This window comes from Malus sylvestris, chromosome 12 (genome assembly GCF_916048215.2).
Source record: "Malus sylvestris chromosome 12, drMalSylv7.2, whole genome shotgun sequence".
NCBI classification, from domain to species: domain Eukaryota; kingdom Viridiplantae; phylum Streptophyta; class Magnoliopsida; order Rosales; family Rosaceae; genus Malus; species Malus sylvestris.
The window spans coordinates 16,313,036-16,335,882 of NC_062271.1; the positions used below are offsets into that span (position 1 = coordinate 16,313,036).

At 39.0% G+C, this 22,847-nt stretch overlaps 3 protein-coding genes across 3 annotated transcripts; 1 reads left to right on the forward strand and 2 right to left on the reverse strand.

Annotated features, from left to right (window-relative positions):
- The first annotated feature begins 9,361 nt into the window (after positions 1-9,361).
- On the forward strand, positions 9,362-11,461 carry LOC126593384 (ras-related protein RABC2a-like). The gene is made up of 6 exons (XM_050259436.1): positions 9,362-9,793; positions 10,221-10,289; positions 10,383-10,448; positions 10,525-10,646; positions 10,776-10,904; positions 11,082-11,461. Exons 1-6 carry the CDS (start codon positions 9,655-9,657, stop codon positions 11,190-11,192), a joined length of 636 nt encoding a protein of 211 aa, XP_050115393.1. The 5' UTR covers positions 9,362-9,654; the 3' UTR covers positions 11,193-11,461.
- On the reverse strand, positions 11,409-15,015 carry LOC126593383 (pentatricopeptide repeat-containing protein At2g13600-like). Its single transcript, XM_050259435.1, has one exon. The coding sequence runs from the start codon at positions 14,607-14,609 to the stop codon at positions 12,021-12,023; it is 2,589 nt and encodes an 862-aa protein (XP_050115392.1). The 5' UTR covers positions 14,610-15,015; the 3' UTR covers positions 11,409-12,020.
- Positions 15,016-15,158: 143 nt separating this feature from the next.
- LOC126593386 (uncharacterized) lies at positions 15,159-22,035 on the reverse strand. The gene is made up of 6 exons (XM_050259437.1): positions 21,794-22,035; positions 16,190-16,281; positions 16,028-16,106; positions 15,843-15,937; positions 15,504-15,599; positions 15,159-15,426 (listed from the first exon to the last, which is right to left on the reverse strand). Exons 1-6 carry the CDS (start codon positions 21,966-21,968, stop codon positions 15,346-15,348), a joined length of 618 nt encoding a protein of 205 aa, XP_050115394.1. The 5' UTR covers positions 21,969-22,035; the 3' UTR covers positions 15,159-15,345.
- Between the last annotated feature and the right edge of the window lie 812 nt (positions 22,036-22,847).

Genomic DNA, 22,847 nt, shown 5'->3' on the forward strand with positions numbered 1-22,847 from the left:
GCCGCTACAGCACCTCTCAATCATCATGTTTCATAAACCCCAACGAGTGCCATAGATTCGATCAACCAATGCCTCAGAGGTTGAAAGAAGGAAGATGCCATCATCCATCAAATAAAACCTCTCCGATTGTAGCCACTAAGTAGAGAAAAATAAAGAAGCCATTGGGATCCCCCACTCGCGACATTACCAACAAAGGCAGACCAAGAGAAGGAGGTGGTGCGAACACCTGAGCCAGTGGGAACACCGGAGCTCTACACACCCTATCGATATACCGCAACAGATTGCGGTTGAAAGTGATTGCAAATCGGCTAAGGTAAGATATTAATGAAAGATGGAACCAAATTAGAAAGAAAAAAAAACTAATTTCAAATGATGGAGAAGGCCAGTGAAGATGGAGGGATAACAGGGGTTAGATAAAAGGAAAGGTAAATTACATAAAACTACCTCAACTATTAGGTCAGTCATAGTTTCATACCTCATCTTTAAAAAAAATTCAATGCCATACCTCATCTATGAATTTGTTATAATTTCATACCTTCCGTCAGTTTGTTTGTCAATTCTTCAGTTAGATAGTGATGTGGTTTGAGACGGGGACCACTCTCTATTAAAAAGTAATTAAATAAGAAATTTTTTTTTTTGCATGGGGAACCCACCCTTTATCCCCCTCACCCTTTCTTCCCCCTCCCGTCTTCTCTACGCCGATCACTACCGCCACTTTCCCTTCGACCTTCCCCTCCTCTTCAACCTCCCCCCCCCCACTCTCCCTTCGACCTCCCCTGCCGCTCCTATCTTCTCTGCACTAATCACTACTGCCACTCAAAAACCATCATCCAAAACCAATCGAAACCAAAAACCCATTTCTGAAATCGAATTAAATAAAATAATTTATGGATACCCATCAATCAAAATCATCAGAAATCCAAAACCCATATCCCAAAATATTTCAAAAAGCTGTGAAAAGCCAGGAAAATATGTACTTGAAATCAACGCTTGAATTTTTTTTTTCAGGGGAAACAAAAACGAACCATCATTCAATAGGAACATGCAGATAGGAAGCTCGTGCTTGAAGGCATTGATCTTCCTCATCTCGTCCTCCAATATCTTGACAAAGTCGTCAAACTCATACAGCTTTTCGAACACATTTCCAATCATTGAAACCTCTTTGAGGAAATCACTGATCGTTGTGGGCACAAAAGTGGGCTTAAAATCCAAGCTCTGTTTTGGAGGAACCAAACCCATTTCAATATTTGGAGATTTACATCCTTTCTTTTGGCAGATAATTGGTTTCTATCGTAATCTCTCTATCTTTTGTATGAATTAACCAGGTGGGTGAGTGACAGCTGAAGGTGGTCAGCAAAGCCGGAGAAGCGGTGGGGAAGATCGAAGGGAGAGTGGTGGTAGTGATCGGCATAGAGAAGACGGGAGCGGGGTGGGATCTTGGTTTGGGGAAGACAGGAGGGGGAAGAAAGGGTGAGGGGGATAAAGGGTGGGTCCCCATGCAAACAAAATTAAATTTTTTTATTTTTTTAGTTTTTAATATTTTTTTAATAAAGAGTGTGCCCCATCTCAAGTCACATCACTATTTAACAAAAGAATTGACAGACAAACTAAAGGAAGGTATGAAATTGTAACAAATTCGTAGATGAGGTATGACATTAAAAAGTTGTAAAGATAGGATATGAAACTGTGACTGACTCAATAGTTGAGGTAGTTTTATTTAATTTACCCTAAAAGGAAAGATTGGTTATGAGGACATCGGCTAATAGGATCGACATCATGTGGGGTGGAACAAACATAAGGGAAATGATAGCAGGGGCAAAACAATAGCAGAAGGTAAGGAAGAGAAGCAAAACGCAGAAAGAAAAGACTGCCACCGACCCTAGCCATAGCTAAGGCCGGCGGCTGAACGGAAAACTTGAGCTGGAAACCCTCACACAAATGGTGAGAAAAAACTCTCAGGGAGAGAGAAAAAGCTCTCATGGGGAGAGAAAGTCAAGAATAATCACACGGACTTTTTAGGTTCTTTGTTGAAAATATTCTTAGTTGCAATGGTTTTATAAAGGGTAAATTACATAAAACTACCTCAACTATTGGTCACACGACACTTTCATACCTCATCTTTTTAAAATGACAATGTCATACCTCATCTTACGAATTTGTGTCAATGTTATACCTCCGTCATTTTTTCTGTTAATTTCTCTGTTAAGTGCTGACGTGGTTACATGCGAGGCCCACTCACTAATCCAACTGGATTAAAAATTTATTAAATATATTTTTAATAATTAAAAATTAAAAGTATTAAAAATAATTTTTTTTTATATTAAATCTCTTTCTCTCCTCTCTCTCTCTTCTGTGCATCCCCAAAATCCCTTCACACCCGACCCCCCAACCCCTTCCCACCCGTCCCCCCCCCCCCAACCTTCCTCTACCACCCTCCCCAAAAACCCAGATACCTGTGTCCCCCCTCCCTCAAAACCCAGCTCACCTTCTCCCATCGACTCGTGTTCCCCCTCCCCAAAAACCCAGATCACATTCTCCCCACCAGAACCCTTTTACCTTTTCTCCATCGCGTCCCACCCAACCTTCTCTCCTCCAATCCTACACCCAAATCTTCAAGTCAGTCTTCTCTGACAACCCCCTTCCCTCCGACAATCTGCACCCAGACACCCAAAACGACGACGTTGACCCGAACCCGGAAGGTGGCTTCGCGCCCCAATAAGGATCTTTCTGGTTCGCTCGAGGTCGGTGTGTCGATGGGTCAGGATATGAGATTAACTAGCAGTGGGATGGTGAAGATGGAGGAAGAGAGGTGGCGGTAAGGTAGTGAATGATGGTTTTTGTGTTGGCAGTGGGGGGAACACAGATCGATGGGAGAATGGGAGTTAGGTTTTAGGGGAAGGGGGACACGGGTATCTGGGTTTTGGTTTTAGGGATGCAGAGAAGAGAGAGAGAGGCGAGAGAGGCGAGAGAGAGAGAGAGATATTTAATATAAAAAAATTATTTTTTTAATTTTTCATTATTAAAAATATATTTAATAATTTTTTAATCCAGTTGGATTAGTGAGTGGGCCTCGCATGTAGCCACGTCAACACTTAACTGAGAAATTAACAGAGAAACTAACGGATGTATGACATTGGCATAAATTCGTAAGATGAGGTATGACATTGTCATTTAAAAAAAATGAGGTATGAAAGTGTCGTGAGACCAATAATTGAGGTAGTTTTGTGTAATTTACCCTTTTATAAACTACCCTCTCCTATTTGTTTGGTTTAATTCCTATTATTTCTTTTTGTATTTTGTTTATTTGTCTTCTTCTTTTTCTATTTTTTTTTTTTTACTCCTTAATATGGAACATAAAAATAAGGGCAAATTACATTTTACCACCTCATTTTGGGTCATGTGACAAACTCATACCTCACCTTTTAAACACTGCAATGTCATATATCAACTTACAATTCATTGCACTGTCAGACATCGTTAAATTTTCTGTCAATTTGGCCGTTAAATGTGACATGGCAAGCGTGGGTGCCCACTCCCTAGTCCAATTTTGTTATAATAAAAACACAAATTACATTTTACCACCCCAACTTTGGATCACATTACAAACTCATACCTCATCTTTTGACATTGCAATGTCATACATCAATTTACAAATTCGCTACAATGTTAGACCATGTTTCCTTGTCCATCGATTTCTCTATTAACTACTAATGTGGTAGGCACGAGGTCCACTCCCTCGCCCACTGAAACTCAACGTTGCTGACTTATCCACGATGAAGTGAGGCTAATCCCATTCGCTAAATATATCTCATTTCTTGAATCGGCGAGTACGAGTATGAATACTGGCCCGATTGTGGGACCGAGTAGGAAGCTCCGTTTGTCCTTTGCTCAAATTCACTTCACATTCGTCTTTGTCATCTCTTTCTTCACCATCGACTGTTCATCCATTAGGAATCATTTCATCCCCGGCTTTTGTTCTCCTACAGCTTCCTATTCGCTTCGTACTTTCTCAATGTCGGCAAATTAAGAAGTGTGCTCTCCGGCTTCGATGACTCGATAAAGACAAAGACAACGCATTCGGTTGCTCGTTCTTTCTCAAAGTTACATCGAACCCATTGGCAGTTTTGATTTCTCTAATTTTCGGAAGTTGCCGTCAATAGATAGCCCCAAATCTAGCTCAATCTCCTCCTTTTCCAATCCCACTTTAGAAATCTTCACCATTTTCGCAGAACTCAAACATTAAAAAAGATTCATGCTTCAAGTCTTTTTTTTTTTTTCGGTTTGCTATGAAAATATTTAGGGCTTTATGGGTTCAGATTTTTTAAGGAAGAGAAAAAGGAGGAAGGGGAAATAGCTAGGGATGAAATGAGGGAAGGACCCATGTGGCAGAAAACTAGAAGAAGAAAGGACGATGGGTGGACACAGAGGATATTTTGGATATATTTAGCATACTTTGGATATATTTAGTAAATATGATTAGTTACACCCAATCGTGGACATGTCAGCAGCGTGGAGTTGTAGTGGGCGAGGGAGTAGGCCCAGGGCCGGTCTAGAGATTTTTGAGGCCCAAGGCGACATCAAAAAATGTGCCCTTACTTTATATAAGAAAATTATTTGTTTTCACATGTAAGACATCAATAAAATTATACTTAGAAAAGAACTTCAAACTTAATAATTTTTAAACACGGAAAATTTTATTTATTTTGTATCGTGAGAAGAAAACAAAAAAACTTTGGGTTTACAAGTAAATAGATATGAGTTTTGTTTTCTATATAAACTTTTAAAGTGTTTTTGTATAAATCATGAGGTGTTTTTTCTTATTTACTAATCTTGTCAATATGGGACTAAAAAAATAATGATGTTTTTGAGTCTTTAATTAATATGTATAAGTAATAAATGGGTACTATATTAAACTTTTTGATGACACGTCATATCATTTGCAAATTTGGTTTAAAAATTTGGTCAACACATGACTTTTTGTTGAAGATTATATTTGAATTAGAACTAGGCCTGGCAATTCCTAACACGACCCGATAACCCGACACGACATGACACGACACGAAATTAACAGGTGCTCGGGTCGACACAATAACAAATTAGGTCGTTATCGGGTAACCTGATAAGCACTTGTTAAGATAACGGGTTGGTTCGGGTATACATGTGGGTAACACGATACACAATAAGCAAAATATTAATTTTATAATTTTATATGACACACCCCGACCTAGATCGAGGCATGTTGGCCGTCATGTGAAGGTGACGTAGCCATGTGCACAATGCGGAAGCAATAGAGATATAAGGAATTACGAATAAACAAAAACCAAATCAACTAGAGTACTAGATATGATAAGGTGCAAGTGCGAGATTAAGTGTGAAATACACAACTAGAGCATAATATCTTAGATGCAGTCAAGCAAGACAAGTACTAAGAATACAACACTTGAGGGTGATCCTACATAGTGATGTTCTGTCAGAACCCCCGTCAAAATCCTCGTGATCCACCAAAGCACTTCTACTTAAAACCTGGAGGGGCGCAAAACAGAAAGTATGAGTGGACAAAAACAAAGCTTTTCAAAATCATTTCATTTCTCAAAAGTTCTAATCCCTCGCCGTAAAACCTGTATAATTTCCCCCAAAAAATAGAATATATATACATATCTCAAAACCATGCTCAGAAAAACGATATTCATAAGTATGACATGCCAAAGTATCTTAATGCAATGCTATAGGTAAACCGGGCAAAATATATAAATATCAATATCGCATCAGCCAAATCTCTCTAACTCAAACTGCACTGCTGAGTATATAACTCATAACCAATCTCAATCATATCAAATCAAATCCTACACACGAATCGGAACCACCTACAATGGTCTGTATGACAAGACTAGGTGTAAAGTAAATATGCTATAATGCTACGATCACGTGAAGGCTGTGCGAATGATCGCGAGTCACCTACGAGTTTAAACCACCTAAAGTGGTATGCACGACAAGCCTATGCACCTAACTTGGATCCAAGGTGAGCATATGGTGCGGGAGGTGAACATCACGTGAAGGACTGTGCCCTAACTCTAGGCGGGAGCACTAACATCGGGGTGCAAGTTTATGAGCTCTCAATACATTACAAAATATCTCACATAACTGAAACAATCTCGTACCTTTGATTTATGAACTTACCTGGTACTTACATGTGTGTCCGCAGCACCAATCATGAATATATGCAACTACTAATGCATAATTAAAATAGATAGATACTTGCATGGCATTTCCAAAACATATATTCATTTAAATTCATTTTCTGGGAAAAATCTCAAGTATATAGGTATATACGGAAAACCAAAAACCCACTCACTGGTATGTCGAATGGTCGTAACCCCAAGCCTCAATTGATGGCGCTCGTCCTCAGGATAAGTCTCACCTATATGCGAAATAACTGAATAAACGTTATTTAAAGCACATAACCAAAACTAGGTAATAACTTCTCATGCATTGCTCAAATGGTGTATTTGAATATACCACCATGATCTACTTAACCTCAGGAACATTCCCAAATTTTTAGAAAATTTTTCCGACGTCCCACGCGCGGCCAACCCTGACGAAATCCTAAACTGCCATTAGGGAATATTCCGCTAAAAATTAGAATATTCTATTAAAACTAACCTGACGCCGTTAGAATATTCCGTCAAGTTTGACGGAATATTCTCTGTCTTCTTCCTTCGAACTCCAGTGACCGTCGTAGTTGCCAGAAAACTGGGGAATTTTCAAACCTTAATATCTCAGTCCAAACACAACCAAAATCCATGAAATTTGTACCAAAATGAAGCTTACAATGAGTAGAACAAAACCTTACGTTTCAAAAGTCCTAAAACCGACGAAACTCAACTTCCCGACGTCCAAATCACTTCATTTTTCTTCTCCGAGCTTCGTGAAGACGATCTAAAGCTTCCTATAACCTTAGAATCTTCCAAAAACTCCACATTTACGTGTGCATGAACAGTACTTCGAATCGGATGTTCTTGGTTCTTTGGTTTTCGAAAGTTTTGAGTTCAACCAAAGGTATGGTTGGATTCCTAGGCTTGCTAGGAGTTCAAAACCACCCTTCAAACCTTCAATCCGTGCATGAAATGCTTGATCCAAGGTTTGTCCGTACACTATACAGAATTTGCAAAAAATTCGAAAGGTAGGAGAGAGAGAGATATCTGAGTATGTGGTATGCACGTGTGGTGTATGTGTGTGGTCGTAGTTGGGTCGCCAACCAGCACAAAACCTTAAGTCCTCTATTTCTAATTGGTCCCAAAATATTAGGGACTTAACGAATTGGTCCAAATCCAAAATTTAAACCACACAACACCACAAACGCTCAAGGGCATATTTGACATTTCACGCCTAAAAATATATTATATTAAATATTAAAAATTGGTGACCATTGGATCGGCTTAAATATACATACCATTCAATTTCTTAAGTGTTATATGTACAAAATAAATAAATTTAAATCTACTTAATAAATATATATATATAGATATATATAAATATCTATATATATCTATATATATATATATATATATATATATATATATATATATCTATATATATATATATACCATTGAACTTGATGAGATACGAATTCTACGAAACTAATTTCAACGATCCAATCGTCAAACTTGTTTGTATATACTTCGAGATTGCATCAGCAAAAAATTGCAAAAATCAAACATTCAGAGATCAAGTGACGGGACAAAACTTTTCGACGGTTATCAACGAAAAATTACGATTTAACGGTTATTTCAAATTTTGATGATTTTTTACAGCTACACTCCTTGACCCTATATGAATACGATGAATGAACTCGATCTTCAATTAAAAATATTTACACGAGTGGACACCACAAAATCTTATGTTATAATTAATGAAAGTATGAATAAACTCTTAAGTGCTAGTGAATCTATTGTTTTGATGGGATACGCATTCTATGAAACTAATTTCAATGATCCAACCGTCAAACATGTTCGTATATACTTCGAGATCGCATACTCCAAAAATTTCAAAAAACAAACATTTAGAGATCAAGTAACGGGATAAAACTTTTCAACGGTTATAAACGAAAAATCATGATTTAACGGTTATTTTAACTCTGATTTTGATGATTTTTTACAGGTACACTCCTTGACCCTATGTGAATACAATGAATGAATTCGATCTTCAATTTAAAATATTTACACTAGTGGATACCACAAAATCTTATGTCATGATGATCGATGAAAATTGAGGATTTTGTAAAATGAATAACATGCATGCTTTGTGTTCCATTGGCAAGGTTTAAACTTTTGAGAAAGGCTTCACAACCTTGAAAACAAAAACTCTTTCATTTTGCATATCCTTGCACATTTAATATTTTGTAATAGACTAGTAGTGTATGGATGTTTGTTTATTAGGCTCTTATTTTCAAGTGTAGATGTAGTACTTAAACGACAAATGTGTTTTAATGTTTTAAAGTAATATTTATGTAGTAATGTGTGGTATATGCAAATTTAATAAATAAAAAAAAAATTCTTAACTGGTCGGGTCACTTTTCCAATTGGGTAAAGTGACCCAACCTGTTAAGGACCCGTTAAGATAACGGATGTGACACGACACGATCCGTTTGCCAAGCTTAATTGGAACAAATGTTTAAAAATAACAATCTACATAGCTATTAGCTACTAATTAAAAATAAATTAACAACCAAATAAAAATTCGTAAAAGTTGAAAATAATAAACATGCACTTAGTATTTCGAACTTAGGACCTCTCGTTAATTTTAAACAACGAAAACCATTGATTTTAATTAAACTTCTTGATCATTTAGTCAAATTTTATATATTTATACTCTTATGATGAAAAGAAATTTGTAAATATTGAAAAATAAATAAGCACACATGGTGTTTTGAACCCAAGACCTCTTCATTAATTTCAAACAACAAAACCACCAATTCTAGTTCAATTTCTTTGTTATTGAACCAAATTTTATAAATTTATACTCTTATGAAAACATATATAAATATACCGTCCTAATAATTTTGGTTTCCCCAATTATTTTGGGCCTCGGACGGTCCCAGCACTATGTCTGGGCCGGCCCTGTAAGCCTCACGTTTAACACGTCAGCAGTTAACATACAAATTGATGGACAAGGAAACGAGGTCTGACAATGCAACGAATTCTTAAGTTAATATATGACATTGCAATATTCAAAAGATGAAGTATGAGTTTGTTATGCGACTTCAAGTTGTGGTGTGATAATATGTAATTTACCCTTTTTATTTTGAAAAAAAAAAGTATGACTTTATTATATAACCCAAAGTAACAAGAAAGATAAAAAGGGGAGGTGATGCAGTTCAGGTATAATAGCCGTTTTTTCTTTAGCTTTTTCTTCTCTGTTTCTAAACCTCTTTCCTTCCTTCTCTTTCCACTCCAAAAAAGGAGATATAGCTGCATTGATTCTCTCCATTGCCATTACCACCTTTCCTCATTCTCTCCTTCGCTGTCTCTCCTCCTCCACACTTACATACGTTTCTTTCTCTCTACTTTTTAGAGAGAGAGAGAGAGAGATTGACAGTTCAGAGAGAAAAAACAGCCATCATCACCGCAGAAAGAGAGAGAGAGAGAGTGGTTTGAAATGGGTTCTTCAGGGCAGAGCAGCAGCAACTACGATCTGTCGTTCAAGATCTTGCTGATCGGAGACTCCGCCGTCGGCAAAAGTAGTCTGCTTGTTAGCTTCATCTCCAACTCTGTTGACGATCTTGCCCCCACCATTGGTATTATCAACTTTTGAACCCTTCATTTGGGAGGTGATAAAAGTGTCATTTTGCTAATTCTTGTGTTAGTGGTCTAATGAGATGAAATGTAGATAACTAAGCAACCAAATAGTATATTACAGTTGGATCTATGTTTGGATTTTTGAAAGTCAATTAGCCACTAACTAATATCCTTATGATTAAGAAGATAATATTGCAGACGCGGGTTAGGTCAATTGGGTAGTGCACCTACACTCTTGCAGTTAAATGCGAATCTATCTTCGTGTAGATTAAGGTAGTTAGAATAGTGTACCGTCAATAACAGAGAATTATTTTTTTTGGGGAATACCGAGGAAGGGGCTCGAAAAAGTTAGGGGATGTAGTGAATTTGAACTGATTGGGACAACCATTGTGGTACATTTGATGAATTTTGTTGCATTGTTTGTAGGTGTAGATTTTAAAATCAAGCTTCTCACTGTAGCTGGGAAGAAAATCAAGATGACAATTTGGGACACAGGTAAAGCTTTACACCAAGTTTTCACATCATTATATTTGATGAAATTGGGAAATTGTCTCATAAGATACCAAGTCACATCATGTAATATTGTAGCTGGACAGGAGAGGTTCAGAACGTTAACGAGCTCTTACTACAGAAATGCCCAAGGAATCATCCTCGGTACATTATCAAAACTTCTCCCGCTTCTCTTAGTAGCATCTGTTTCCTTATCATAGAATCGTCTGCTTTGTTTTAGTGTATGATGTGATCCGGAGAGACACCTTTACCAACTTATCGGATGTCTGGGCTAAAGAGGTGGAACTGTATTCGACGAACCATGACCGTGTCAAGATGCTTGTTGGGAATAAAGTTGATAGAGTAAGTTTCGTGTTGTCCGTGTCTATCTTTGAGAAACTCCATGTTTTTAGCTGTCTGGTCTCTGGTGAAACCTTTCTTGTTATCTCAGTTTCTTGAACGAGTTACGAAATCGATTCTTTGCAATTTCAGGAATCGGAAAGGGCTGTAAGTAGAGAAGAGGGGATCTCACTTGCAAAAGATCTTGGATGTTTGTTTCTTGAATGTAGCGCTAAAACTCGAGAAAATGTGGAGCACTGCTTCGAAGAGCTAGCATTGAAGGTAGTTCTGAGAAAGTTGTCCCTAAAAACTTGTTAATATAATTTTAACAGTATAACTTTCTAATCATATTGCTAAATGCTAATTACTTAATAGCTCAAAGCAGTTTTCGTACGATTTTATGGACATACGGTACATTTTTTCTGTTCCCAATTCTAATCAATTGGGATTGTGCAACAGATAATGGACGTTCCTAGTCTCTTGGAAGAAGGTTCAACAGTGGCAAAGAGAAATATTTTGAAGCAGAAACGGGAAAATCAAGCACCACCTAGCGGTAGTTGTTGCTCGTAAAGTGACGTCATGCGCACATCATATGAAGCTTGACTCACAACATGAAGAGATAACGTATATGTAATTTTGATTTGTTTTCGTCTTACTGCATAAATGTTTGTTTCAATCATATAATGCACAAATTCGCACACATATAACATACTTATTAGCTTGTGTAAATGTAATCTCCTTGTTTTCGGCCGTGTTATGGAAAAAGAAACGTTTTCATGAGCAACATTTAATACATGTACATGGACTATGTTATATAAAACTAGAAACGTTTGGTGTTACGACATTGAATACATAAACATGGACATGTTGGGATGTCTAAAATTGTAGCAATAGCGACTTGCAAAACCCCACTTCCTGACATGATAGGACAATGCCCATAAGTTTTCTGTACATCCCCACATGTTAAGTTCTTCAAGATCATTGCTAGAAGAAAACTTTCTTGCACCCGTTGAATGAAACGAGTGTTTCACATTTATGGTTGTGTGCCTCTCAAATGAAATAGCCAATGTGAGACACCCGTTTCGTGCAACGGGTGCAGGAAAGTGTGCTTTCTGCCTTTTTTAACTATAAACAGTTTGGTCGGAAACTAAATAACCAAACCTGTTAAAATTGAGTGCTCCTCCATGTTTGTAATTGCTGCTATTGCTCGGTGGTTCTTCCGTGCTTTTGAGAAACTCATATTCCTGGAAGATTTTCTTTCATGTCACAGCATCTCAATAAGAATATACCCGAGGGAATCATTCTTGAAGGCCAAGTAAGAATCCAGTGAAGACGAAGTTCTTCCCTTGCAATCCTCAGCAATATGCGGAACAAGAAGATTATTACCCCTCTTTCTACCTAACCCTCTTCATCTCGGAAAACCCAGTGAAGATCAGGAATATATCCACTTTCTTTGATCAAGACTGAAAGTGAATTTAAGCTTGAATAAATTTCGTCTGATTGAAGGTGTGATGTGTCTGAGGCAACAAAACAGTGAACCTGACTTTTTACAACAATCCAACTTATTCCCGGAGGCTGTTTTAAACCCTTTTCCCTGAGCATTGTTCTTGTCTGCCTGACCTCTAACCACAGCCCTGCTGCAGCGTATATATTAGATACCAAAACATAATTCCCTGCATTCATGGGTTCTAATTCGACAAGTTTTTCAAAGATGGTTCCAACTAACTCAGTGGCAGAATGAATCCGACAAGCATTGAGCAAGGCTCTCCACACTGATGCATCCGGTTCAATAGGCATTGATTCGATGAACTCTTTAGCTTCATCTAATCGGCCTGCGCGACCAAGAAGGTCAACAACACAACCATAGTGAACAAGCTCAGGTGATATCTTAAAATCGTGTACCATAGTGTGAAAAAGCTGCAATCCTATCTCTGTCAAACCAGAATGCCTGCAAGCAGATAGAACAGCTACAAAAGTTGCCCCGTTTGGACGGATACCATCTTGTATCACTCGTGAAAACGCACGAATAGCATCATATCCTTGACCGTGCATGCTGTACCCAGTAATCAAGGCATTCCATGAAATAATATCCCTCGTCGGTAAAATTCTAAAGATATTTTCAGCATTTTGCATACTCCCACTTCTTGCATACATTGATATAAAAGCATTTGCAAGAGGTAAATCAAAACCAAAAGAGAGTTGCTTTCTAGTTGCATAAGCATGCAAGCATTGACCTAGAGGCAGAGAGGCAAGTTGGGTACATGATGATAGAATATTTATGATCGTCACCGAGTTGGGTTTCACTTCTACAACCATACGGCTAAATAGTAACTGAGCTTTGTCAATTTCGTTGTTCTTGATGTAACTGGTAATCAAAGAATTCCATGCGATCACGTCTCTGCTGGAACATCCCTCAAATAAAGTTCTAGCTGTTGCTTCTTCACCGCAATTCATATATATATCTGTTAGTGCAGTGTTTAAAGGGAGGTCAACTTCAATCCCATGTTTTATCACAAAACCGTGAAGTGCTCGCACTGTATTTAAACAAGTTCCATCTTCACAAGTAGCAAGGATAGAAATTATTGTGTGCGAGTTAGGCTTAGTTTCAGAATCTCGCATCACCGCAAACATTTTCCATGCTTTGTCTTGTAATCCATTGCAGGCCATTGCCCGGATCAGAGTATTCCATGAGATAACGTCTGAATGTTTCATCTCAGCAAAAACCTTCTGAACAAATTCAACGCAGTTCAACTCAGCATACATATTCAACAATCTATTCCCCAGAGAAACATCCATTTTCATCCCACTCTTCCTCGCTAGAGCATGCAAACTTTTACCCTTCCTCAGGCCATCAACTAAATTTTCACACACCGACAACATTACAACAATAGTTCTTTCGTCTTCCTTGATTCCTTCTATTCGCATTCTAGAAAACAAGCTCAAAGCTTCCTCATAAAAGCCATATTCAACATATGCAGATATCATGGAGTTCCACAAAGCAACATCGCGGTTGGGGACAGCTTCAAACAATTCACGCGACAACTCAAAACATCCACACTCGGTATACATATTGAGCATCGCATTTACTGTGAACAGATCACCACTGTAACTATTCTTGATAACCATTTGATGAATTTGTCTGCCCAGTTCAATAGATCCAATTCCTGCACAGGCTTGAATGACAACCAGCAGTGTAGTAGAGTCGAACTTAACACCATCCACAAGCATCTGCAAAAAAAGCTTCAAGGCCATCAGGTGCTCCCCAACATCAACATAACCGGTAATTATTGCATTCCAACTAACAATGTTCCTCACAACCATCGAATCAAACATTAGGCGCGACATTTTGATGTCAAATCTCAGATAAAACCCAATCAATGCAGTACCCACATGAGCATCCAAATCAAGGAGTCCATTCCTGAAACCAAATCCATGTATCTCCTTTCCTGATCTCAACTGCGAAACCTCCCTACACGCCAAAAGCAATGCAACCACACTACGTGAATTTGGTCTCAATCCCTCATTCTGCATCTGCAAAAACAACAACACAGCCTCCCGGTAACAACAACACCCCACATACCCATGTATCAAAGCATTCCACAAAACCAAATCTCTCTCCCTCATTTCATCAAACACGTCAACTGCATCATCAACAAAGCCGCCTTTGAAGTAAAAATCGACAAGGGCAGTCCCAATTCTAACATCTTTCATCAAACCCGTGTTCCGAATGCTCGAATGTATTCCCTTGCCTCTCTCAACGGCGCCCAGCCTCGCACATGCCTTGAGAACCAGAGGCAGAGAGGCGCTATCCGGTGCCACTCCAAGAGATTCCATCTGGGTATATGTTGAGAGGATCGCACTGTCATTTTTTAGCCTGGCGTGGTGCTTTATGATCAAGTTCCAGTCTTCTGGTTTTGGGTTTTGGATTTGGAGCTGTTTGGGTGTGGGAGGTGGTGTTTGCAGGCTTAGGTTGACAGGTACATCCATTGGCAGAGCTCCCTTCACATTTGGCGGGAGATTGTGAGATTACGTTATTTGTCATGTTTGTTTTTCTTAAGGTTATCACGTTGTGCTAGATTTTTCAATATAACCGGAACACAAGTAAAAAGAAAATGAAAAATATCTCTCTACTTATATTATGATATGTGATGTATCATCTTGTATTCCGATACAGGAAAAAATGAGTACATGAAAAAATCTCTCATTGTCTGGTATCTTCACAATGAGAGAATTACGTGAAATCAGTACATCTCCAATGTGACATTCTCATCCAATAACGTAGAAAAAATCTCTCATTGTTTGGTTTTTTGATGTTAAGAGCATTTACCATTGCTCCTGAGGTCGACTTTAATCAGCACTCCCGAAACACGGGGCTTTACGCTATTACTTTCGAGAACAGACTTCGAGCATAAATCTGCACGAGTGAACAACAATATTGAGAAATTGTCTTCTCATGAGTCTCACTCCAGTGCATTTGAGCAGTGACTAACGATAAGCGTAAAGAACCCACGAAAACGGTGAAAAGGCAGAGAAAACTAAAAAAAAAAATGCATATATGGAGTCGGAGAAACCGAGCTATTTTTCTACATTCGATATTCTGAAATCTGAGGCTGTAATAATAAACAAAGAGGTGAAAATCCTCAACATTTTGGTGTTGCTGACTGATCATCAACAAAAGCAGAGGACATCGCGATCCTTAAAAAAAATATTCTGATAGTAAAGCCTACTGGCACGTCGTAGCAGCAGAAGCAGCCTCCAAAATTCTCCTAGCTTCTGTGTCGGCTTCCGGTAAGTCACTTGGGATCTGCCAGAATTTTCAGTGAGACACCACAACAGACTATTGCAGAAACGATTAATAAGTATAGAATTTCAAACACAAACCTTTCCGTATAGGTTTGCCTTGGTAGGTGAAGCTCCGGAAGCCAGCAACAATCTTACGATATCAGCATGCTCGCCTCTTGCTGCGTGATGGAGAGGCTGCGGAAGAACATGAACATATACAAAACTAAGTCCCCATTTAGAAAGGGAATTGTTATCGCTACTCCAAAAATCTAATTGTACACTTCATAGTTTCTATATATAGAAAGATGCTTATGAAGAGTGCACAATTAGATTTTTGGAGTGCCAATACTAGTTTCTTTTGGAAAATGCACGAAGCTTTTTCCACTATTTGAATTCCCATGTCAAACACTACAAGGATGTGATTTGAGATATACTCACAGTGTCACCTTCGGCATCAACTGTTTCTAGCATTCTCTTTACACGCTCAGCATCGTTGGCACTGTTAATTAAAAGTTGAACCACTTCGGTGTATCCTGCATCAGTCATTTGAGGAAAAATATAAAAAAATCAAATAGAAAGATTATTTATACATCATAATAGTTAGAATGTTCTTATAGCCCTACCCCCAGCACAAGCATCATGCAAAGGAATTGCCCCGTCTTCATCCTTAGCCTCCAAATTTGCACCTCTCTCCAAAAGTAACTATATTGATACAATTATTTTCAGCTCAAAGTACCACTTCCAACGAAATAAAAATAGAACTACAAATTAAGCAGACTACTGACCTGGACACAAGAAAGATTACCATAGAGACAGGCCAGATGGAGAGCTGTGTCTCCATCTTCCACTGCATCATCAATGCTGCCTACTAAGTTATCTGTACACAAATCAGAAAGAAGGGGAATCGGGAAAGCATCAGTATAAATTAAATAATACCCAGAAATCAAAATTGAGAAATTAAATACCCCAAGAAAACAAATTTAATGAATCGTGCATATCGGTACAATGAAATAACTAAAACGGGCAGGTATTAAAACACATAAAATCAAACGGCTTTTGTGATAATCATTTTGCTTTTAGTTTTTTGTTATAAAGATAGAGGGGAAGTACATAGATGAGTAGAAGAATGATGGTCGGAATGATGTAGAAGAAATGTATAATAAAATGTACACAAAACTAAAATTGAAAATAAAAAACCATGCTCATTAATTACCACTTTCAAGTTTTGTTTTCATTCATTCCTCTCCCGCATACTTTCCTCATATACAACAACAACAACAACAAAGCCTTTTCCCACTAAGTGGGGTCGGCTATATGAATCCTAGAACACCATTGCGCTCGGTTTTGTGTCATGTCCTCTGTTAGATCCAAGTACTCTAAGTCTTTTCTTAGGGTCTCTTTCAAAGTTTTCCTAGGTCTTCCTCTACCCCTTCGGCCCCGAACCTCTGTTCCGTAGTCACATCTTCGAACCGGAGCGTCAGTAGGCCTTCTTTGCACATGTCCAAACCACCGTAACCAATTTTCTCTCATCTTTCCTTCAACTTCGGCTACTCCTACTTTACCTCGGATATCCTCATTCACAATCTTATCCTTTCTCGTGTGCCCACACATCCCACGAAGCATCCTTATCTCCGCTACACCCATTTTGTGTACGTGTTGATGCTTCACCGCCCAACATTCTGTGCCATACAACATCGCTGGCCTTATTGCCATCCTATAAAATTTTCCCTTGAGCTTCAGTGACCTACGACGGTCACACAACACGCCGGATGCACTCTTACACTTCATCCATCCAGCTTGTATTCTATGGTTGAGATCTCCATCTAATTCTCCATTCTCTTGCAAGATAGATCCTAGGTAGCGAAAACGGTCGCTTTTTGTGATCGTCGCTAGATTGCTCCGGTCATTAGTGTGGATAAGTATATAAATGGATATAGAGATAGGAAAGCAAACACCAGATGTACGTGATTCACCCATATTGGCTACGTCCATGAAATAGAGGAGTTCTCTTTAATTGTGAAGGGTTTACACAAGTACATAGGTTCAAGCTCTCTTTTAGTGAGTACTAGTGAATGATTTAGTACAAATGACATTAGGAAATATTGTGGGAGAATGATCTCGTAATCACGAAACTTCTAAGTTCCGGAGTGTGGTATCGTCTTGACTTGCCTTATCTGTCTCGTAGGTAGATGTGGCATCTTCTCTGGAAGTACTCTTCCTCCATCCAGGGGTGGTATCTTTAACTGGTGGAGATGCACAAGGTAATGTATCAATTTCACTTGAAGCTTACTTGTAGTTTCAGGCTTGGTCAAGCGCGATACAAACCATGTAGTAGGAGTCCTCCAAGTCGCCAAGCTAGGGGATCTGCTGAAAGAGGTGACAGACAAGGTAAGCAATCAGAGCTCCAAGCAATCAGTCCCAGATCAGAATTTTGATTTCGAGTTCCGGTTGATTTATTCACATTCTCCCTATCTTGCAGGCAGCATGAAGGATAAAGAGAAGAAAAATGAGAAGAGATGATATGGGATACTTTTGCTTTTGAAGAAGTAACTTTCCACAGACTTATTCTTGAACTGGGCTGGAGGGTTTTCTCGTTTCCTCCAAAGTATAAGGCCGACTGAAGAATTTGAGGGTCAAAACAAGTCCATCAAATCTATAGTACGTTCGACCCTGCTGATATGGGATACTTTTGCTTTTGACAGAGTAGTGGATGTACCGGCACGTGTGCTGTTACGCTTGTCTCCACATGCTTCCTTGTATCCTTCTCACTTGCCCTATATGTTCCTCAGGCATATGCGGTATCTTCCCTGGAAGCATAAGATGTTGAAGATGAGTGCTCGAGAGCAATGCCAGGTAAGTAATCAAGTAAGGGGTTCCAGGCAGTCAGTTCCTAACTGGAAGCTTGATTCCAAGTGCTGACTGATTGCTCTCTTTCTCCTTGTCTTGCAGGTAAGAACAAGGCCAAAGGAAAAGACAGAGAAAAAACATGATATGGGATACTCTTGCTTTTAACCCTGATGATATGAGATATTCTTGCTCTAGTATAGCTTGTTTGCAGAGGTATTATCGGGGGGAAAGAAAGCTGAATATTTCGAAAGGCTTCTTTGGGAGTGCCCTCTCAGATATGAGGAAGGGTTGAACATTTTTGCAGGTCTGCTTGTCTGTTGGGGATGGAGGTCAACATATATAGGAGTCTCCCTAACAACAAGTAGTAATGCTATTCCTTTACCCTGCTTGGTCATAACACGGTAGTGGGAGCTGCAAGCTTCACATGTTTTAACTCTGTCAGAGCACTTTGAAAAAGTGGTCTGTGGTATCTGGAAAGCTGATGTTGCGTGTAAAGATTACAGACAAGCTTTATCCAAGGAGATCCGGCTCTTGAAGTTGGGAAAGTGGTGCCTCTTCGGTTTTCGAACAAGCAATCCTGTCGGAGATCTGGCTCTCGAGATTCGGAGAACGATGCCTTTTCGATTTTTGAGAAAGCAATCCTGCTAAGGGTCTGGCTCTCGAGATTCGGAGAGCGGTGTCTCTTCGATTTTTGAGAAAGTAATCATGTTGGGAGTTTGGCTCTCGAGATTCGGGGGGCGGTGCCTCTTCGATTTTGGAGCAAGCAATCTTGTTGGGAGTGTTTTCTCGAATGTGAGAAAAGGTTAGGCATGTTTGCTAGTCTATCTTGCCACGAAGCACAGAGGTTGACACACAGGGACTTTCCAATTATCCAGCAGTGGTACTGTTCCTTTACCCTTGTGGGTAACAATATGGTAGCTAGACCTTCAAAATTTATGTGTCTAAACTTTGTTAGTGCTGTTTCTTTGCTATTCTTTTACCCTTCTTGGTCAGAGCGGTGTAGTGGGAGCTGCAAGCTTCACGTGTCTCAACTTTGTTAGAGAACTTTGGCAAAGTTATCTGTGGTACCCATGAGCTAATGTTGCGTGTGGGAAGTGGGTGATTGAACAGTAAGATTCATGTGCTTTCTACTTCACCAGAAATCTTCGACATAATGCCCATAATTTCCGCAAAGCTAACAGGTGCTGACAAGGCTGGAAAAGTAGGTGCCTCTTCGATTTCTGAGATCGGCCCTCATGGTCTCTGAGTAGCCCAGCTTTTGAGAAAGCAAGCGCCTCTTCAATTTCTGAGATCGGCCTTCGTGGTCTTTGAGCAGCCCAACTTTTGAGAAAGCAAACGTCTCGTGGTCTCTGAGCAGCCCAGCTTTTGAGAAAGCAAACGCCTCTTCGATTTCTAAAGCTCCGTCGAGTGCAGATTTTTATAGAGGCTGGCATTAAGTTCCAAAGCACACTTGAATCTCCACCAGTAGAAGCTCCATTCTTGCACTTCTAAGATCTTGATTTGTCTGACCTCTTCTCTCTTCAACACCTTTGAAAATGTCTTGCCCCTCCGACCGTCGTTTTGACTTGAACCTTGTTGAAGAGGCAACCACGCCTTCTCCAGACAACATATGGCGTCCATCCTTCGTCTCCCCTACTGGTCCTCTTACCGTTGGGGATTCCGTGATGAAGAATGATATGACCGCTGCGATAGTGGCCAGGAACCTTCTCACTCCCAAAGATAACAGACTACTTTCCAAACGGTCTGATGAGTTGGCTGTTAAGGATTCTCTGGCTCTCAGTGTTCAGTGTGCAAGTTCTGTGTCTAACATGGCCCAACGCCTATTTGCTTGAACCCGCCAAGTTGAATCGTTGGCGGCTGAAGTGATGAGTCTCAAACAGGAGATTAGAGGGCTCAAGCATGAGAATAAACAGTTGCACCGGCTCGCACATGACTATGCTACAAACATGAAGAGGAAGCTTGACCAGATGAAGGAATCTGAAGGTCAGGTTTTACTTGATCATCAAAGATTTGTGGGTTTGTTCCAAAGGCATTTATTGCCTTCGTCTTCTGGAGCTGTACCTCGTAATGAAACTCCAAATGATCAACCTCCGTTGCCTCCTCCTTCTAGGGTTCTGTCCAGTACTGAGGCTCCAAATGATCCCCCTCCAGTGCCTGCTCTTTCTGGAGCTCTACCGACTGCTAAGACTTCTCCTAAGCAACCTTTGTGAATGCTCCCTCTTGTTTGTTTATTTTGACTCATGTATATGTACATATTTGTGACTTATCGGGGATATCAATAAATAGTTTTCCTTCATTTCAACGTATTGTGTTAAATACACCAAAGCCTTCTTCGCTAAGTTCTCTGAATTTTCTTTTGTTGAAGTTTGTATGTTGAAGCTTTGTGAGTGGAGCATGTAGGTTGAGGTAGTATTCCCTTAATTTCCCGAGTGAGGAAAACTTCTCGGTTGGAGACTTGGAAAATCCAAGTCACTGAGTGGGATCGGCTATATGAATCTTTGAACGCCATTGTGCTCGGTCCTGTGTCATGTCCTCCGTTAGATCCAAGTACTCTAAGTCTTTTCTTAGAGTCTCTTCCAAAGTTTTCCTAGGTCTTCCTCTGTCCCATATCCAAACACAAAAAGTTAAAGCTACAAACTAAGAACTATGAACGAGGTCCTTATCAAAAGGACCCGTTGTTCCCTCTTTCAAGAATTTGTTTTCATTCATTCCTCTCCCCGCATACTTTCCTCATATCCAAACACAAAAAGTTAAAGCTACAAACTAAGAACCATGAACGAAGTCCTTATCAAAAGGACCCGTTGTTCCCTCTTTCAAGAATTTGTTTTCATTCATTCTTCTCCCCGCATACTTTCCTCATATCCAAACACAAAAAGTTAAAGCTACAAACTAAGAACTATGAACAAAGTCCTTATCAAAAGGACCCGTTGTTCCCTCTTTCAAGAATTTGTTTTCATTCATTCCTCTCCCCGCATACTGTCCTCATATCCAAACACAATAAGTTAAAGCTACAAACTAAGAACTATGAACGAAGTACTTATCAAAAGGACCCGTTGTTCCCTTTTTCAAGAATGTGTTTTCATTCATTCCTCTCCCCGCATACTTTCCTCATATCCAAACACAATAAGTTAAAGCTACAAACTAAGAACTAAGAACGAAGTCCTTATCAAACAGGCCCGTTGTTCCCTCTTTCAAGAATTTGTGTTCATTCATTCTTTTTCTTTTTTTCTTCGCCCATATACTCTCCTCAATCCAAATACAAAAACTAAAACCTAAAAGCTAATAACGAAATAGTTATCAAACGAAACCAAAGCTTCTAGGTACTCTAATCAGTCAAACACAATCTAAATTAAGCTTGTATAACCAAACTGCACTGAAAATACTCGGGAAATTAAGTTGTTTAAGTTAATTTTTGAGAAGAAGTTGTTTAAGTTAATTGGGTCGATAAGTATAGAAAAATTAGGCAAAATAACTAAATCAAATCATAATCAACCAATTAAGAAATCAAGTTGAAATCAGCTGGAAAAGAGAAGTGGCTATACCAAGAGCGAGGCGAAGGGCGTCGAGGTCGCCCTGCTGAGAGGCGTCTGCGATGGCGCGAAGGTGGGGAGGCGCGTGAGCGTCAAGCTCCTCCAAACCCTCTTCCTCGAACAGAGCGTTTTCGTCCTCGTTGTCCTCCTCCTCCATCAGACCATTCCTCCGCCCGGGAACCGCCATGCCTTGAGAAGTTTTGGGGGTTTTTGTTTCGCTGCTCTCCAGAGAGTGTTCGAATTTTAGGGGTTTAGAGAGGGTGCGGCTGATCCATTTATAGGTCCTTTGTTAAAATTACAGTTTTGGGCATTTGAAAACCATACTCTTGCAAAATTGAAATTGTATACTGAAAATTAGGGCTGGCAATTCCTGACACTAATAAGTTGATAACTCGACACAACATAATATGAAATTAATAGGTATTTGGGTCGACATGATAACGAATCGGATCGTTATCGGGTAACCCGATAAGCACCTGTTAAGAAAACCCTAAAAAAATATTATAATAATTATCTCTACTAATTAATAAAACACTCATTGTCAACCAAAACCCTATAAAATTACCAGTTTAACCCTCTAATTAAGACAGAACATGAATAAGACATATGGGGCATAAATGTAATTTCACACAATCAAATTTTGCTGTTTTTTCAAAACTTCACCTACATATAATCCTAACATATCTCTAATTAAAAAAACTTCTCATTCCCACATTCTATATCACTCTCTTCCTCTCTCCTTCTATTTCAAAAACAAAAATAAAAAAATTTCTCACACACTTTGTGTGTGCCCATATGCTAGTATATATTAATTTAACAATTTTATACCCTAAAAACTATAATAATTATATATATATATATATATTAAATTAAATATTAAAAATTGGTGACCATTGGATCGGCTTATATATACATATCATTCAATTTCTTAAGTATTACACGTACAAAATAAATAAATTTAAACCTACTTAATAAATATATACACCATTTAACTTGATGGAATACAAATTCTACAAAACTAATTTCAACGATCCAACCGTCAAACTTGTTTGTATATGCTTTGAGA

What these genes read in the sequence shown, in the direction of transcription:
- LOC126593384 (XM_050259436.1), top strand. Translation starts at nt 9,655, where the DNA reads ATGGGTTCTTCAGGGCAGAGCAGCAGCAACTACGATCTGTCGTTCAAG. An exon ending in GATGACAATTTGGGACACAG is followed by an intron (nt 10,290 to 10,382) that starts GTAAAGCTTTAC and finishes GTAATATTGTAG; the next exon opens with CTGGACAGGAGAGGTTCAGA. An exon ending in TGCCCAAGGAATCATCCTCG is followed by an intron (nt 10,449 to 10,524) that starts GTACATTATCAA and finishes GCTTTGTTTTAG; the next exon opens with TGTATGATGTGATCCGGAGA.
- LOC126593383 (XM_050259435.1), bottom strand. Translation starts at nt 14,609, where the DNA reads ATGGATGTACCTGTCAACCTAAGCCTGCAAACACCACCTCCCACACCC.
- LOC126593386 (XM_050259437.1), bottom strand. Translation starts at nt 21,968, where the DNA reads ATGGCGGTTCCCGGGCGGAGGAATGGTCTGATGGAGGAGGAGGACAAC. An exon ending in GTAATCTTTCTTGTGTCCAG is followed by an intron (nt 16,107 to 16,189) that starts GTCAGTAGTCTG and finishes GTATCAATATAG; the next exon opens with TTACTTTTGGAGAGAGGTGC. An exon ending in AGGCAAACCTATACGGAAAG is followed by an intron (nt 15,427 to 15,503) that starts GTTTGTGTTTGA and finishes AAATTCTGGCAG; the next exon opens with ATCCCAAGTGACTTACCGGA.